We start from the raw sequence: 16,309 nt of genomic DNA, 5'->3' as shown, positions 1-16,309 counted from the left end.
CGCCGGCTTGCGCAACCTTGTCGTCGACCATTGAATTATTCGTTCATTAATTTTCGAAGCTGTCCGCGGCAAGAAATCGGCGAATCGGCGACCGAGCGGCAACGGCCACGGCAAACGGTATCGCATCATCCGTCTCCGTCCCCCGGATTATTGCGCGACCGCACGGGTGACACGGCGCCGGGGCCCGCCGTTAATGTTTTCATCATCATCTCGACCGTATCACCCGTTTCGGGATTGTGAACCGTATTTTAAGGCAATAATTTTCGCCGCGGTCGATGGCCCGGCGCGCGGCGTCGAAACGGGGACATCGGTCCCTTTGATCGGGGCCCGAAGGGCCCCGTCGACGGTCGCGCCACGGGCCATTATCGACCTTTAAGGACCTTGCTGCGACTCGTAGAGACCGGTTACCATAACCGCGCTATCCCCCCCTCCCCCCCCCCCCGAGACGAGGACCTCCCGGAGGTGTTATAGGATTCGAGAGCGCGATTTTCGACCGGCCGAAAATATTTTTTCGCGCTTCGTCAACTTCGTATGGTAGAGATAAAGAGGTAGGAAATTTAATTGATCGAGATCTCGATTAAATGACATTTTCCCATATTACAAATTCGCGAATCGAATCTCTCCCCTGTCGTTATTCTAATTAAACATCGTATCTGTCGATTTGAAATAGCGCTCTTATAATCGTTATTACATCGTATAATTTAATTCTAAATACACGATCGTGTGTATCGGTATACATCACGGCTATTCGATTATCCGATTCTAATTTGCACATTTGAACTTCGTAATGATGGACGAGCGCGCGTCAATTAATGATCGAATTAACGAAAGGATGCGAATCGCGTATATGATATCGCGAGATTTTTTTTTTTTTTTTTTCCCCTACCGCAACGTCGATCGGTATCGACGACCGATGAACTTTTCATCGCGTCGAGATGCAAAGTAGTCGCCTCGTAAGATATACAACACGTTCGTTATACATTCGTTCATTCCTATATCAAAGGCGTTCCTCCCCTCCATCCCCGCGTCATTTCACTCCGGCACGGTTCCTCCGGTTACAAAGACGATCGTTCATCACTTGCAGAAGTAACGAAAGAAGCGAGTAAACCTCTCCTCTCGGAGCCGAACACGACGATTTTGTTTGCAAACCATCGCTCGGCTTCCGCAGAAAAATCCCACCGCGAAATCGAATTCGCCACAGTGTTGTAGCGAACTCGCCCCATTTTTCGTCTTGACTATAATCGATATTATTATAGTATACGTGAAACGACAAAAAACGACCGTAGAAAATGCGACAGACATATAGCGACATCGCATTACGAATAATAAAAGATGTATCAATTTCTTCGATCGGTTAAGAAAAGTATTATATTTTAGTATGCTATGATTTATATATAGAATTATTTTAATTAATCTAACAAAATTAATTTTTATAGAAATTATACAATAATTAATCATCAATTATCAATCAAGAATGGGAAATATAAATAATATTAATAATAGATAATAATATAACTCGTGATAAAAAATATTTTACAAATAATAGCAATATTATAATAATAGCAACAATAAAATATTAATAATAATTATCAATAATCGAGAATGGGAAGTACAAATAATATTAATAAGAGATAGATAATAATATAACTCATGATAACAAATGTTTTACAAATAATAGCAATAATAAAATATTAATAATAATAATAATAATGGCGCTAATAATTATCAATAATCGAGAATTATAAATAATAAGGAAATATAAATAATATTAATAATAGATAATAAATGGATAAAAGAATGTCTATTTTACAAATGATACATTTCTATAATACAAATATTTATATTGATGATTGCATAAGTTCGTGCCCGATTTTCATATATGGCATTAAGTTACTGCATGGCGGAGTTGTATTGTTTTCGTGTGGTAATTGTTGCTTACACCGAATAGATGACGTTGTCTTATGTCAATTTAGCGTCAGACATTGTTCAGATAAGTCCATTTGTGCATAAGAGAAATCATTAAAAATGGAGAACGAAAAGGTGCATTTGCGGCATGTAATGTTATATGAATTTCGGAAAGGCGTGAGTGTTGGGATTGCACAAAAAAATATTCAAAGCGTTTATTTGGACCGCGCTTCTGCTCTCCGAACAGTCAAAAAGTGGTTTGGCAGATATCGAAATGGTGATTTCAACATGGAGGATCAACCCCGCTCTGGACGGCCTTCTGGCATTGATGATGACATTGTGCATGCCTTAGTGGAAAGAAACCCAAGGATTACAACTGAGGATATTGCTGAGAGGCTGAACATCGATAATTCAACCGCTTTTCGTCATTTAAAAAAGCTTGGATACATTTCCAAGCTTGATACGTGGGTGCCGCATCTCCTGACTGAAAGGAATAACTGAAAGGAAAACTACAGGAGTTGCAATGGGAAATTCTGCAGCACCCGCCATATTCTCCAGATATTGCGCCTTCGGATTTTTATCTGTTCCGATCTTTGCAGAATAGTTTAAATGGCAAGAATCTCAATTCCGAGGAAGCTGTCGAAAACTACCTTACAAACTTTTTTCAAGAAAAACCAAGTTCTTTCTTCAAAAATGGAATCGACAAGCTTATAGATGGTTGGAAAACCATTGTAGAAAAGAATGGAGACTATATAATTGATTAATAAAAGTGTTATCTCTAAAATATAATCTATTGAAGTTTATATTTAAATCGGGCACGAACTTATGCAATCACCCAATAGATTAAAAATGCACGTAAGAAAATATTTTCATACAAAATTGTGGTAACAATATATCGAGTGATTATTCCTTCCTGCTAATTTTATAGCGCGATATAAGCGTGCATAGCAATAAATAGCCGCCGAAAATAGCCCCGTTAAATGCAATTTACTCTACGAACGCCTGAATTAATCACCGTCCATGTGTCGCGAGTTGTTTAAATCGCTTCTAGGAGCGACGATCGTTAATTCAAATCACTAATAGGATGAACTACTTTTCCTCAACCAGAATCTAATCCCCATTTCTGAATTAGGGTAAGAATACGATAACTGGCGCATTTCGAATAGTTTCTCTCGGTCTCGTGTCGACAAACAGTATTTGAAATTCACCGGACACTTGCCGTTGCCCTCGTGTTTGACTAAAATACGTGAATATGCGCGTCGCTTTGCAAGTTTACAAGTTTTCGACGTCCGCTTGTATTTACAATCGCGGATGATCGCGCATTATCGTCAACAACGCGCGCGAGCGACTGATTTTTAAAATCATCAAATTGACGGAAACAACGCCTGTCTCGTTCAGCGAGAATATGTCAAGGCTTTTATTATTCCATCAATCGTGCGATTTGATCTTTTTTCTCGAATTGCGCCGAATCGATCATGTAATCACGTTGTAAAAACAACGACTGTTCCTACGTAATTCATCGGCGATGAATCGTAAACGGGATGACGATTAAATATTCGGAAAGACATTGGTACCTCGCCAAGAGATGAGGAAGTTGTCGCAATCGCTCGAGCGAGCGAACTTTCGCGGAAGTTTGAAACGCGGAGAAAAATTGTACGTTTTCTTCGAGAGATAATATTTAGAAAAATATCGTGTAATAAAAACAGCGAATAAATCAACTTTTTAAAATATATTTCCGATATTTCCATAATAAATGAGAGAATATATGACAGTATCGACGCATCCATATTCATCGATACATACCATGCATATGCGTTATGAGAGATATACTATAAAATCAGCTCTAATTACCAGGTATATAAATATGAAATCGGAATTTTTGTATAGAAAATACACGTTTATTGTATGAAAATGGTAAAAAATATTTTATTCCAAGTATTGCCCATTGCTAGCTATACATTTTTCCCATCTCTCTGACAATTTGTGGATGTCACGCCAAAAAAACTGTTGCTCCTTTAAGGCAAACCAGTCATCGAGCCATTTTCGTATATTTTCATAAGAAGTGAAGCGCTGCTCAGCAAGTGCGTGTCCCATCGATGCAAATAAATAGTAATCGGATGGAGCCAAGTCTGGTGAGTAAGCCGCATGCGAAAGTATTTCCCAACTAAACGCCTCAATCGTTTTCTTGACCGGTTTTGCTGTGTGTGATGGTGCATTATCATGAAGCAAAATCACTTTGTGTTGCCTTTTTTGATATTCTGGTCGTTTTTCACGCAAAGCTTGATTCAAATCGATCATTTGTTGTCGGTAGCGTCATCCTCATCCAACAATGTTTGCAATTCGCTGTCTTCAAACTTTTTCGGTGGTCTTCCACGTTCTTCGTTTCTCACGTCAAAATCGCCACTTTTGAATTTTTTAAACCACTCAAAGCACTGTGATTTACCAAGAGCATGCTCATCGTAAGCTTCGACAAGCATTCGATGCGATTCTGCAGCAGTTTTCTTCAAATGGTAACAGAAAATCAATGCTGTCCGCAAATCGTAGTTTCCAGGCACAAAATTCGACATGTTCAACGCTATTAAAAACTATGCTGTTGTATGAAACTTGTATTGTCGTGAGTTGAAAATCTTTATCGGATGTCAAAACAAGAAAATGGCGCCAATGACGCGGTTTGACGGTAACTACATTGACAGCTAGGGCCATCTATGGGCAAATTCCGGTTTCGTATTTATATAACCTGGTATATGCGCGGTATAACTAATATATATGGACACGTACCTGAAGAAATCGTTCCTGCAGAAGAGCTTCGCCTCCCTCGAGAAGCATTTGTCCTGTAACGCGGCTCTGCAGTCGAAACAGCGCACGCACTCGACATGCCATGCACGATCCAAAACGTTCAGCAGGTACTGATCCATTATCGGTTTCTCGCATCCTGCACATGACAGGAGCATCGCCAGACCGCGTCTCCCTGTTGAATTTAAAAGGGAACACATTATACGCATCTCCGTCATTTTCGTACCGATCTTATAATAAACATGACGTTCAGTTTCGCTGTACAAGAGCTCGCTCGATATCCTTTTTCTTCATTTCTTTTTTTCATCCTTTTTTCATTTCTCTCTCAGAGATGAGAAACACGCGAATCTTCACGCATCGTCGAACGATTCGAGAAAAAATTTAATTAAATATTAACGCAGCTGGTTATTAATGTAACCAGCGGATATAAACGTTATGCCATTAGTTCCGGGCAAAGCCTGAATATATATTGCATATATACAGTGCAATGTTGAATAATTACATGCCAATGTGCGCTATGTGTCACCACAATATAATATCGGCTTTACGCGATTTAACATAATCGCAAAAGGTATCGCGCGATTCAAAACGGTGAATATTTTCATTTATATACGGCAATTTTTTTTTTTTTTTTTTTTTTAATTTAATACTGTTGTTTCCTAAAGCTGGAAAATACCAAAAAAAAATGTTAAAAGACAGATATATATCGTGGTGCACACATTAAATTTTTTCTTCGCCGCGATATATTTATTTATAAATATTAATTCCGCGAATCATTTGAAATGCGATCATGAGTAATTGTAACAGTGGAAACTCAATCGGACGAAATTACGCACGAAATTATCTGCAATGAATCGAATTAAAATCACATGCAGGCGCAAGGTAAGTCTGGCAATGAGATTTATTGGGGGAAAAAAAAAAAATTAAAATGGCTTATTATTAATCGCATTGCGAGCAGATGGAAATATTCAGAAGTCTTTCGTACGTTTTCGCATGTTTTATTTAAAAACAAGATTAAACGCTTTCATTATATAAGAACGCGCGTGCATAACGAAGCGTGCTGGCCTTTTTTGCACATCGACAGTTAAATCACCATACGATCTAGTTGACATAATCAAACGGTATGAAAATACAACGATGCGACATGTAATCGCTGTACTAATCGCGTAAAGTAGCAACTAACCAACCGATCGACGAAAAAAAATTTGTGCTTTTATAATAATGAGATTTCTTAGAGATTTCTCTTACCATATATATTTAAAATAGGCGACATATCTTTAAAAAAAAATTTAACGGTACACGTTATCATGCATTCCATTCCAAATTACATTAATTTTATGTAATCATATCTGTTAGGTGTTATCGGAAATTGATTAAAAAATTAATTAAAATTTTATTCGCATTCAAAATTTAAATTAACCTTAATTATATCATTTTAAAAGTTAATTGTGTGTATTTTATTTATATAACTTTATAATATTGATTACAATATATTAAATATAAATATTCAAACAAATAACATCAAATGGCAATATAATCGAATCTGGATTTCCTATCAATATATTAATTATATAAGTTAGTTTAATTAGTTTATATATATATATATATTTAAACATTAATTATTCCATAAAATATATATTTTTAAATTTTATTATAATTAAATCGATATTTATTGAAAAATTTAAACATCGACAATCAGTGATAGCTATATTATATAAAAATTTTGTCTCGATTGCAAGAGTGCACATCGAAAGGCACATTTTCTGTATTGTTTCCAGCTCCTCTAAATGTACCATTCGTTATATCGCTAATACAATGGTAACGATTAAACACATTAAAAATTATCGTGCGCTAATTAGAGTTTCAATTACTTTACCCGGGATCGCTGAGCATAATTTAAACACGATAATTCAAACAATGTAAAGTATTGTGAAACTAAAATTGTTTGCGTTACGATCGTCGGTTAAATCAAAAATTTATCGTCTGTGTAATGTCGCGAACGTACTTTAACGAACGACGTTACCTCTAATTCAGAGACAAGAGAAAGAGTTTTCGAGCGTCGTCGCGACGGACGCGGTGGTGAATCTCGCGGCGCTTAGACAAAAAAAAAAAAAAAAAAAATCGCGTACCGGCAACGACGACGAATTTAACGACCGTGTTTCGGCATTTATATAGTTGCACGATTTCTTTCACCTGGCCAATTTCGCGGCCGCCTTTCTCGCCCGCCTTTCGCAATCTCGAGCCTACGGCGTATAATTATAATTCGTCGTTGATTAACATTCGCGAACGAGATTGTTCTTTCGCTTCGTTTGCATCCTCTCTCTCTCTCTCTCTCTCTCTCTCTCTTTCTTCCCTTTTCCTTTTCTTGCCTCCGTTCGCCCTCTTGCCGTTTTTTATTCGCCATCATTGAGACCCACGGACTTCACCCTCCTATTACTCTTTTTTTTTTCTCCTCTTTCGCGGTTTCCGCCAATGGGCGGAGTCCCTCTGCCTGGCTGGCAGGGTTGTCAACCTAGCAACCCTCCTCCCACCCTTAAGATCTGACCTTGCGCATCTCATCCCTCTCGCGGAAGGGCGAGAAAGGCGAGGGTAGCAGCATCGACGTAACCCGCGATCGTTCGCAAGTTAACTTCGAAGTTCTAAACTATTTCGTGTATCGATTAGTATGCCTCTCTCACTCTCTCTCTCCAGCTAAAATGCTGAGGTTAACCTTTAATTGATGTAACAAAAACACTTGGTATGGGGTACATGCGAACCTTGACATCCCCGAAAAAAAGTTATATTTACTTAGATTTTAATAATAGATTTTTCTCACAATTATTACACTTGAACTTTATTAGTTTCACGTTACTTCATATATTATCCAGAACATAGTAATTATTAATTCTAACAGAGACACATAAAGACAATGCTATAAAACGAAACTATTAATACGTCTACGTATGCGCGTCCAAGAATTATTCCCACAACTATAAAATATTTGAAACAATTTTTGCAAATTATATATTTGAATATAATATATATGAAATTAATTTTTAATATAAATATAAAAATTCTTTCTCTAGTTTCCTCTAAATAATATTCGAATCACATTTTTCAGCTGCTTGATGTATTAGTTTAAAAGAAAATTAAACGATAATGGATAACGAGTAAAAAAATCGCGCGTAATGATTACATAAAGAGTGTTAGTACTGCAATTAAACACGTTAATGATACACATTTAATAGGAAACTAAGAGATTGATTTTATAAATCATGATAAAATAATTACAGTCATTTAAGACTATTTTTATAAAAGGATATTAACGGTGCCATTCAAGCAGCAAATTGATATCTAATCTCGAAATCAATAACGTAAATTAAGACACATTTAGAAACTAATTTCGCGTATAAGTATTATCATATGACACTCCAGCGATATTATCGTGTAACGATTTAAATGCTCGCGAATAATCGTCTTAACGAATGTAAAGTAAATACACAGAATTTTCCCATATACGTATCGATCAACGCCGATTAAAATAAACTTCTCAAGCAACTGTCTTCTCTCAACAGAAATATTATTTAAAAATGTTTAAATAAATCGATGATAATTTTCCTTCGAGATTTCACGCGTGTATATGTCGTGTTAAGAAAAAAATTTTTATTCTGACGATTACGATATTTTATCGCTCATTTTTATTTCGCACTATCGAGTACCATATATCTGAAGAAAAATAGAATTTATAAGATTATTTCCAGCTCTATGGAAATATTGCTAAATATCAAAATATTTATAAATACAATCTCTAATCCCAGCTGTTTCTATGTCTTATATATGATTCTCTTGGCTGGAAAGAGTGACAGACAAGAAACCCTGGAAGGACCTAGTTAACTAAATCGCATAAACGAGATTAGGATTAGCCAGACGTGAGACGAAAACCCTGTTGATTCAGTAACATCGGATTGCTTAATCCAATTTTTTCCGATTGAACGTCATTGCTCGCGTCATGCCGAATCTGTTTTTTTTTTTTTTCCGTCGGACGAAACATTATCGAGATGTCTCTATCATACGTGCCAAAGTAATGACGGCGTAGAATATAATAGCGTTCTTAATAAAATAATAATTATTCATTAGAAAAATTCTCAATATAATATCAAAGAACATTGTAAGAATATTTTTATTTAAATAAAAATATATACAGGGTGTCCTATTTTAAAGGACCCACTCAAATATCTCAGAAACACTGCGTCAAATCGAAAAATGTTTCAAACAAAAGTTGTGTGGCTTCAAGGGGGCCATAAGATGGTGACAATGATTCGACCTTGGAAAATCATTTGAAGGTCATGTAAAGGTCAACTTTAAAATCTTAAATGAAAATCCCCATTTTTTATTTAGCATTCTTGTAGCTGACATCGAGAACTTTCCAAAACACTATAATAAAGTATTTTTTCATTAAGTACTTTTTGAGTTATTTTATATTTTAATCTGACATATTTTGATATAAAAAATAAAATATTTCGTAAAATATTCAGTTTTCGATAATTTTATCGTAATACTTCTATGTACAGAATAATGAGACAAATCAATTAGTATAAAAAAAAAAATTATTTTTAAGAAAATTATTTACGATGTATTTTTTTAAATAATTATTTGTTTTTTTTTGGCACTAATTAATCATGCGTGCATGCGTATGAATATATCGTATACATATATACAGATCCAGCATCACTCTCTCGTGTATTCTGACATGCGCATTCTCATCTCCGCGACGCGATTTGGAGGGGATGAAATAAGAGAACAATTTTCAACGAATTACCTTAATCAGTCTAAGATCGCCCTACGTCAGGTGCATCTAGATTCGATAAAACTATCTCGTAGCGAGATTACTATTTTCTGCGGTGCGAGAAACACGCACCGGCGGCGAATCGATTTGCCGACTTTGATGAATCAAAGGGATCGGTGGCCATCTTGGCGAAGAAAAAAAAGAGATGCGATATTTCTAAAAAGGAAACATTTTTCAAAACAATGGAACTTTAAAATTTGTTAATTTTGTTTAATTACTTAAAACAAATAACGATATTATGCGATCTTTTCGCGATTCTCTCATATAAGAGAAAAAACCGTGTCAAGAATTTTTTATGCAATTTCAATAAATTGTCCCAAACTGCATAAATTATTACTTAACAGATGATAAATTAATGTAATAAAGTAAGAATTTAGAATTTGTGATCATTATTCGATAGCGTGAAGAAAACGAGACATTGGAAAAAAAAAAAAAACTAAAAATATATAAGAAAATTATATTATTTTTTCTCGCGATTACATTTAATTATAATTATTTATTAATTAATAAAATTCCTTAAATTTATAAATTAGACCGATCTTTTTCAGTACTTCATATTCAAAAACATTTCATACAATAATTATTGAAAAATATTTTTACGTAAATAAAAGCAGAAGAGAAAGAAGAAGAAGAAGAAGAAGAACGATCAAATATTTCCTATATTTTTGCTATTATTATAATTATGAAATATTGCTATAAATTACGAATATTATTATTTATAAAAAAATTTATGTAAAATTTCGCAACAAAAGCGATGAATCAAATACATTTTTCTTTTTTTTTTCTTCTTCTTTTGCGACAAGTATGCTTCCCGTCCCTTACGTACAGTTTAGAATTAATTTTTTACGTCCGATTATACTCACTTTTACTACTAGATTTCTATCTATCTCGTGTAAATCCGTGTGTGCATGTTTCTTTAAATATAAATTACTTTGCACGAGATGTAAAACTATACACTTTTCGCTTTTCGTGATGCATACAACTTTACGCAAATACATACAAAGTAGAATTTAAATACATTAACATACTTCAAAAAGTTTCCAGCCTTCCCTACGATCTTACGAATAACCTTCGCGCACGCCTATCACCACGTAAACGTTTAAGGATACTTCACCCCCATTATTTCGATTCGCGCAATTGCGACCGTAATGAGCGGGAAAAAATGCGTCGCTCCTTCGATCGTGCAGCATAGATTTGCATGCATAACATCGCAGGATTGCATTCTCTATTGAGCGGTTCATTGACTCGTGATCCGCTCGTGCGTGCAGCTTCTCACGCGTGACGTCTCTCACAGAGACAGAGAGAGAGAGAGAGAGAGAGAGAGAGAGTGAGTGAGAAAGAGGGATTCACGCCCATCGTGTCGAGATTGATCGAAATGGCACGGCAATCTCGCGAGCACGATACTGTACGAAAATGTACGGAAAAATCGTGCGCAAAAGTTTCACGTACAGCAACAGGTACTTTGTAACGACGCATCTTACCGAGAATTCTCGCGAAGAATCTCATCGACGACATTTACGACGAAGGATAATGCTTAAATAAAGTATCGTCTAGAAAAAAAAAAAAAAAAGCGATCGCGCGCGAGCTACTTGATTATTTAAATTAAAATTAAGCTTCGTTTTTATTTCAGATTTATGCGAATTTTAAGTTCGACGTTATCTAAAAATGCAATGATTAAATGGAAGGTATATATATATATATATATATATATATACGAATGATAAAGTTATATAAACATAACTCGGAAATAAGGAACGAAATATTGCTCTTCTAATTAAATTGTTAATTTTTTTTCTTTTAGAAGAAAAACTATGAAATACATAAAAGATCTCACGCACATCGATCCAGATGTTATGTGTCACTTCGATATCAACAAAATGTATCCTGTTTCATGCATCGCGTTTATCCTACATGGTTCTTTGATGCGTTAGGCATGACATACCGTTCAATATTATGTTAGACGTGTGATCGGAATTTATTTTATTTTACACGAGACGAGTATTTTTTCTTGTATGTGCATGAGAGATTGCATATGTCTGCAAAATATCGAAGATACAATGGAATATGGATTAAAAATATCGATTATAGTAAGTCTCGCTTTACTCAATTTCTTTTAACATGTACAACAGGAATTTTTGCTGGATTCGTGTATTATGTATGAAATTCAAAGGATAATAAGTATGCATTTGTTCTTCTCTTTCTCAAACCATTATAATTATTATACTTCAAAAAATTAGCTTCATGTTCATTTTATGTCTTTTTAAAAAAATGCTTGATATAGATCTTCAGAAGATATACAAGTATTATACAATTGTCAATTTCTTCAGACTCTATCGTATTTTGGAAATCACATTTTTTGCAAATATTTTAACATTTGATCAGTTATTTGCTAAATTCGATTAGCGTTATCGATATCTAAACTATCAATTTTCTGCGATATAAAAAAATCAGGATATTCAGATTATCTCGGATAGTAAAAATCGTGTTTAATATAAAATATATATATATTATAATAAATATATAATATTACACTAGAATATATGTACGTATTTACTGGCGACTTTAAATAGCAAAATATTCGGATAATATACACAATTTTTATCCGGTTAATATTCGCGAATGTATGTGTATGTGTCGTAAAGTATTTAATTTTCAGTAAATCTTATTAGATCTTATATTATAATTCTCGTATTATTTAATATTTTTAATATTTCGATACGCGAATATTTTCGGATATTGATAGTACTAGAATCTGATAGTACTATTTTATCAATAACTTATATAAATTGATAAACACACCTAATACACACATCGGCAATTTTCCAACTTTTAAATCCAACTACGATTATGAACTTGAAACGAAAATAATGTTAAATATACAAGAATATCGCGTGTAGCGAAGACAAATTTAAGGCCTAAAGAGCAACTACTATAAGCAACTACTACGTAAACGATATTCCCATGCTTCTTACCTATATTACAAGCCTGGGTGACGGGCAGGGGTGCGCAGCAACGCCCGCCGAGGGCCGTGACCCTTATTCGGGGGGTACTAACCCCCCCGGGGCCCCCTCCCCCGCCCCCGGCGCCCCCGTAGCCCTCCACCTCCCCAGCCGCGACTGCGGCCACCCCTGCCCCCACTCCTTCGCCGGGCCCGGGACCACCACCAGGCCCACCTTCGACGGGCCCGTATCGGCCGAACGGTCCCGAGGGCCCCAGTGCACCCACTTTTACTGCGTTGTTATCCCAACCGACCGTTAAATCGCACTTCTCACACTTTCCCCCCCAATGCTAGTAATGCCAGCGTTTCCTTTAACTTTCTTCGGCACTCACTGCAAAACTCCCGCCGTGTTTGTCTCGCGCTTCCTCTGCACCCTTCGGCGCGGCACAACTTCTGAACTTGAAGCAATCTTGTTCGATCGTCACTGAAGACGGAGCTGCAGCCTCGAACAGCGCGGGTCTTCTCTCTCAACTGTAGTTCTGCGAACACCCTATCGTCCTCATTGCGATTTTTTTTTTTACTACTCGCCAGTCTTATCTTCGACGTCTCTTTTCTGAAGCACCAAGTATAACACCCGTTCGTTCACAATCTCGCCCGACGTGCGTGCACCTTACACACGATCATGATGCTGCTCGCTGCGAGCGATAGTCTTGAACACGTCTACTCGACGAATGGTGGTTCAGCGTTCTCTGGGATTGGCTTCTTTGTTCAAGATACTTCAGTATGAAAAAAGAAAAAAAACTTGATTCTCGCGATCTCTTCTCTTACGATCTCTTCTCACACTTGACTTCGCGACAGATCTTCTCTTTTATCACGCCGGCGGATTGATTTTGGAAACGAGAGAACAACGGGGTCGTGCTTACGTTGCGTTAGTTTCGTGCACTCCCGGCGTGATCTCGGTTGTTTGTCGTGGCAACTTCTGAACGGCACGCGAACCGTTTGCCAATGACGTTCTCTCTCTCTCTCTCTCTCTCTCTCTCTCTATCTATCTATCTATCTATCTATTTATCCATCTATCTATCTATGTGTGAGTGGGGACCGGAGATGCCGGCGCACGGCGCGATACGTCACGTCACGGCAGCGACGAAGCGAACACGACGACGATGATGCGAGCGCACTCGCCTCGAGTTCGTCAGCCAACTGGCTGCACCTGCGGCATCAGCAAACGTCCCCTTCTCCCTCTGAATTTGGTCCAGGACTCGCGCAAGCCGACGAGAACCAGCTACGCCCATTGGACACGACCATACGCGAGATACACAGTACGCCGATGTCGGATTGGTCGGTGATGCTAAAAATAGGCGTACCCAAACCGAAGCGCCGCCAGATATGGCCGTGGAATGGCTGCGGAGCAGCGTTTGCTTGCGGAGAGGCGCTTCTGTCGTTGCTACTGCTGCTTCTGCCGGCGTTACTGCCGCTGGCTGGCTGGCTAGTTGCTGCTGTTGTTGCTGGAAATAGGCTGGTGGTGCCGCCGCCACTGCCGCCTCCGCCGACGCCACCGCCGCAGCCGCCTACTTCTCTTCATCTGACACGCTATCGATCCCACGGCGTCGCGGGAGACGAGAGAGTAGACTACCTCGCGAAATGCCACAGGTTTCAGGGAATCTTTACGTTTCGCGCCCGCGAAGTGTGTTTCACCCCTTCCTCCCACTTCGCTCGCCGCCTATCGCGGTCGCCCGTGCCGTTTCTACCTTGCTGTTCTATCAGCTCTTCTGCATCTACGCACTTCTCTGTTCTTCATCTATATATGTGCCGTTTATTGTCTTTCTCCATCAGAAACCCGATATAACTCCTTCGCGTATCTATACGACTATACTTCTCTCCTCCTGTCGTCACTGGTGATTCCCTTTTTTCTGTTTTCTGTATCTACTCTATCGGCCTACATCGTTTTTTAGGCTGTTTTTCTCCCGTTGAAGCGATATCATCCTTTCACTTATGAGCGAAGCGAGCATATTTTTCTTCGTTCGCTTGTCGATAACTCGATAACTCGATTTCGTCTTGATGTCATTATCTTTATCTTTCTCTTTCCATCTTCTGCATCAACCCCATTAATATTTCTTCATCTCTCTCTAGTGAACTTTTCATCTTCTTTAATCTTGTTATCATGCGCGTTTTTTCTTACTTTTCTTGTCCTTTCATCTTCCTCTTATAATTGACATTTGTTCTTTTCTTTTATTATTCCGTCATTCTTTTTTCCTCTTTTCCCCAAGTTGCTTCTTTATCTATCTTAAACTTATATTCTATCTTTTATCGTATTACTTCTATTGGATGTTCCTCTGTCTTTCTCTTTCTTTTCCTATCTTTTTCTCTCGCTATACGTGCCGGTACAAACGTACACGAACATTTTGACTCGTGAAATACAACGAGATATCGCAGAGTACGCGCTCCTTTCTATCGATTAAAGGACTCCACGTGCCATTAACCGAGTGGCTAAATGCTCTTGCTGCGACAGCCTCCTTTCATGAATAGGGACGAATCACTGTGAATAGAAACGTTTATTTTGCCTGGAATTGTATCGATTCATTAATCAATTATTCAGTGAAACTTTAAATTCTATACTTTGTTAAGTAGATTCAAGCCTATATACATTTGTTTTATTTCCTCTCCCCAAATAAAGATTTAATTTTTATACTGTTCACAAAGTTCAATTGTAAAATTTTGACAAAAATTTTTATTCATTACCACATATATTTATTCGCTCTTCTATTAATTTCGAAGATAAAAAATATTTCATCAACGAAAAAAAAAAAAAAAAAAAAAAAAAATTAGGAGGATTTAAAAGTCAGATCAATGTGCGTATGGTTAAGATAAGCGTCACGGGGTATATTCGTAATATAAAGTGGTATATCCGGAAGATATTTCATGCGAGATAGGGCCACGCGAATCGGAGACAGGTCGGTGGATATCGTCTTCGCTTCCCTTGCGCGTTTCGTCTCCTCTTAATGAGGACCAGCACGATTTAATGGGCTCTCTTTCGTACGATCGTAGTTCGTCATAATTAGTCGTAAAGAAGTGGCTTCTATAAATTATATTGTTGCGCTCGGTTAAGCTTATTACGAGGGTCGACAGACTATCGAGAAAAGTTAATTGAGATCATTATGGGCTGCCATAAAAAAAAATCGCCCGCCGATTAAACGTGTCAATTCACAACGACAAAACACAGCGCATCATCGTGTTAATTATCATGTTGTTATTTACATTCGAACGGAAATCATAATATCAATCAGGGTCAAGAATATGTATATGTACACACGTATAATGATTGTGTGACAAGCTTCAGACAAGATTTGACACATTTCGAGATTTAATTCGGGAATCTTAATGTCGCGGTCAATTCAATATCGCAGTAATAGCGGGTGATAAAAATGATTAAAAATCCTATTATAAAAACTCCTATCATTAAAAACTCATTGTCTAAAGCTTCATCGAATTATTTTTCAAAAATTGCGAGATTTAATAGAGCGGATTCAGTAATATTGCAGTGACGTTTTAAAAGAACAATGTAGAAGTATTACGTGATATAACATTACAGCAACAATACACATTGTTGCATGAAACGTTTCTATGCAATTATTTTAAATATATTCCTATGCAATTCGTCTATCATGTCAATGAACAAATGATGAAATTAATACAATTTAATTTAATATAAGCGAGCAATCAATAATACGCTCTCGAAAGAAAGAAAGGACGATGGAAAAAATAAGTACAACGGGTGCATTTTCGAGCGTCCGCAGAAAACGTGACCGTATAGTCGCTTCTAATTGTAAGACGGGGCCGTAACAGACTAT

General features: G+C 37.1%; 1 protein-coding gene across 4 annotated transcripts in view; it reads right to left on the bottom strand.

The window, feature by feature from the left end:
* Lim1 (LIM homeobox 1) overlaps positions 1-12,579 on the bottom strand; it is a 50,012-nt gene extending 37,433 nt beyond the window's left edge. For 3 of the 4 annotated variants that reach the window (XM_070313000.1, XM_070313001.1, XM_070313002.1), the window contains exons 1-2: positions 12,496-12,579; positions 4,684-4,873 (exon numbers count right to left, since the gene is read on the bottom strand). In XM_070313000.1, the coding sequence (XP_070169101.1) occupies positions 4,684-4,856 (173 nt within the window). In that variant the 5' untranslated portion in view covers positions 4,857-4,873; positions 12,496-12,579. Of the gene's footprint in view, positions 1-4,683; positions 4,899-12,495 lie in introns of those variants that run through there. The other variant, XM_070312999.1, reaches the window with a different exon arrangement.
* Positions 12,580-16,309: the final 3,730 nt, after the last annotated feature.

This window comes from Polyergus mexicanus, unplaced genomic scaffold (genome assembly GCF_030449975.1).
Source record: "Polyergus mexicanus isolate NDT 795.1 unplaced genomic scaffold, iyPolMexi1.0 SCAF_23, whole genome shotgun sequence".
In the NCBI taxonomy this organism is placed as follows: Eukaryota; Metazoa; Arthropoda; class Insecta; order Hymenoptera; family Formicidae; genus Polyergus; species Polyergus mexicanus.
The sequence above is the reverse complement of the archived record's forward strand: the minus strand, read 5'-3'. Positions and strand labels throughout refer to the sequence as shown.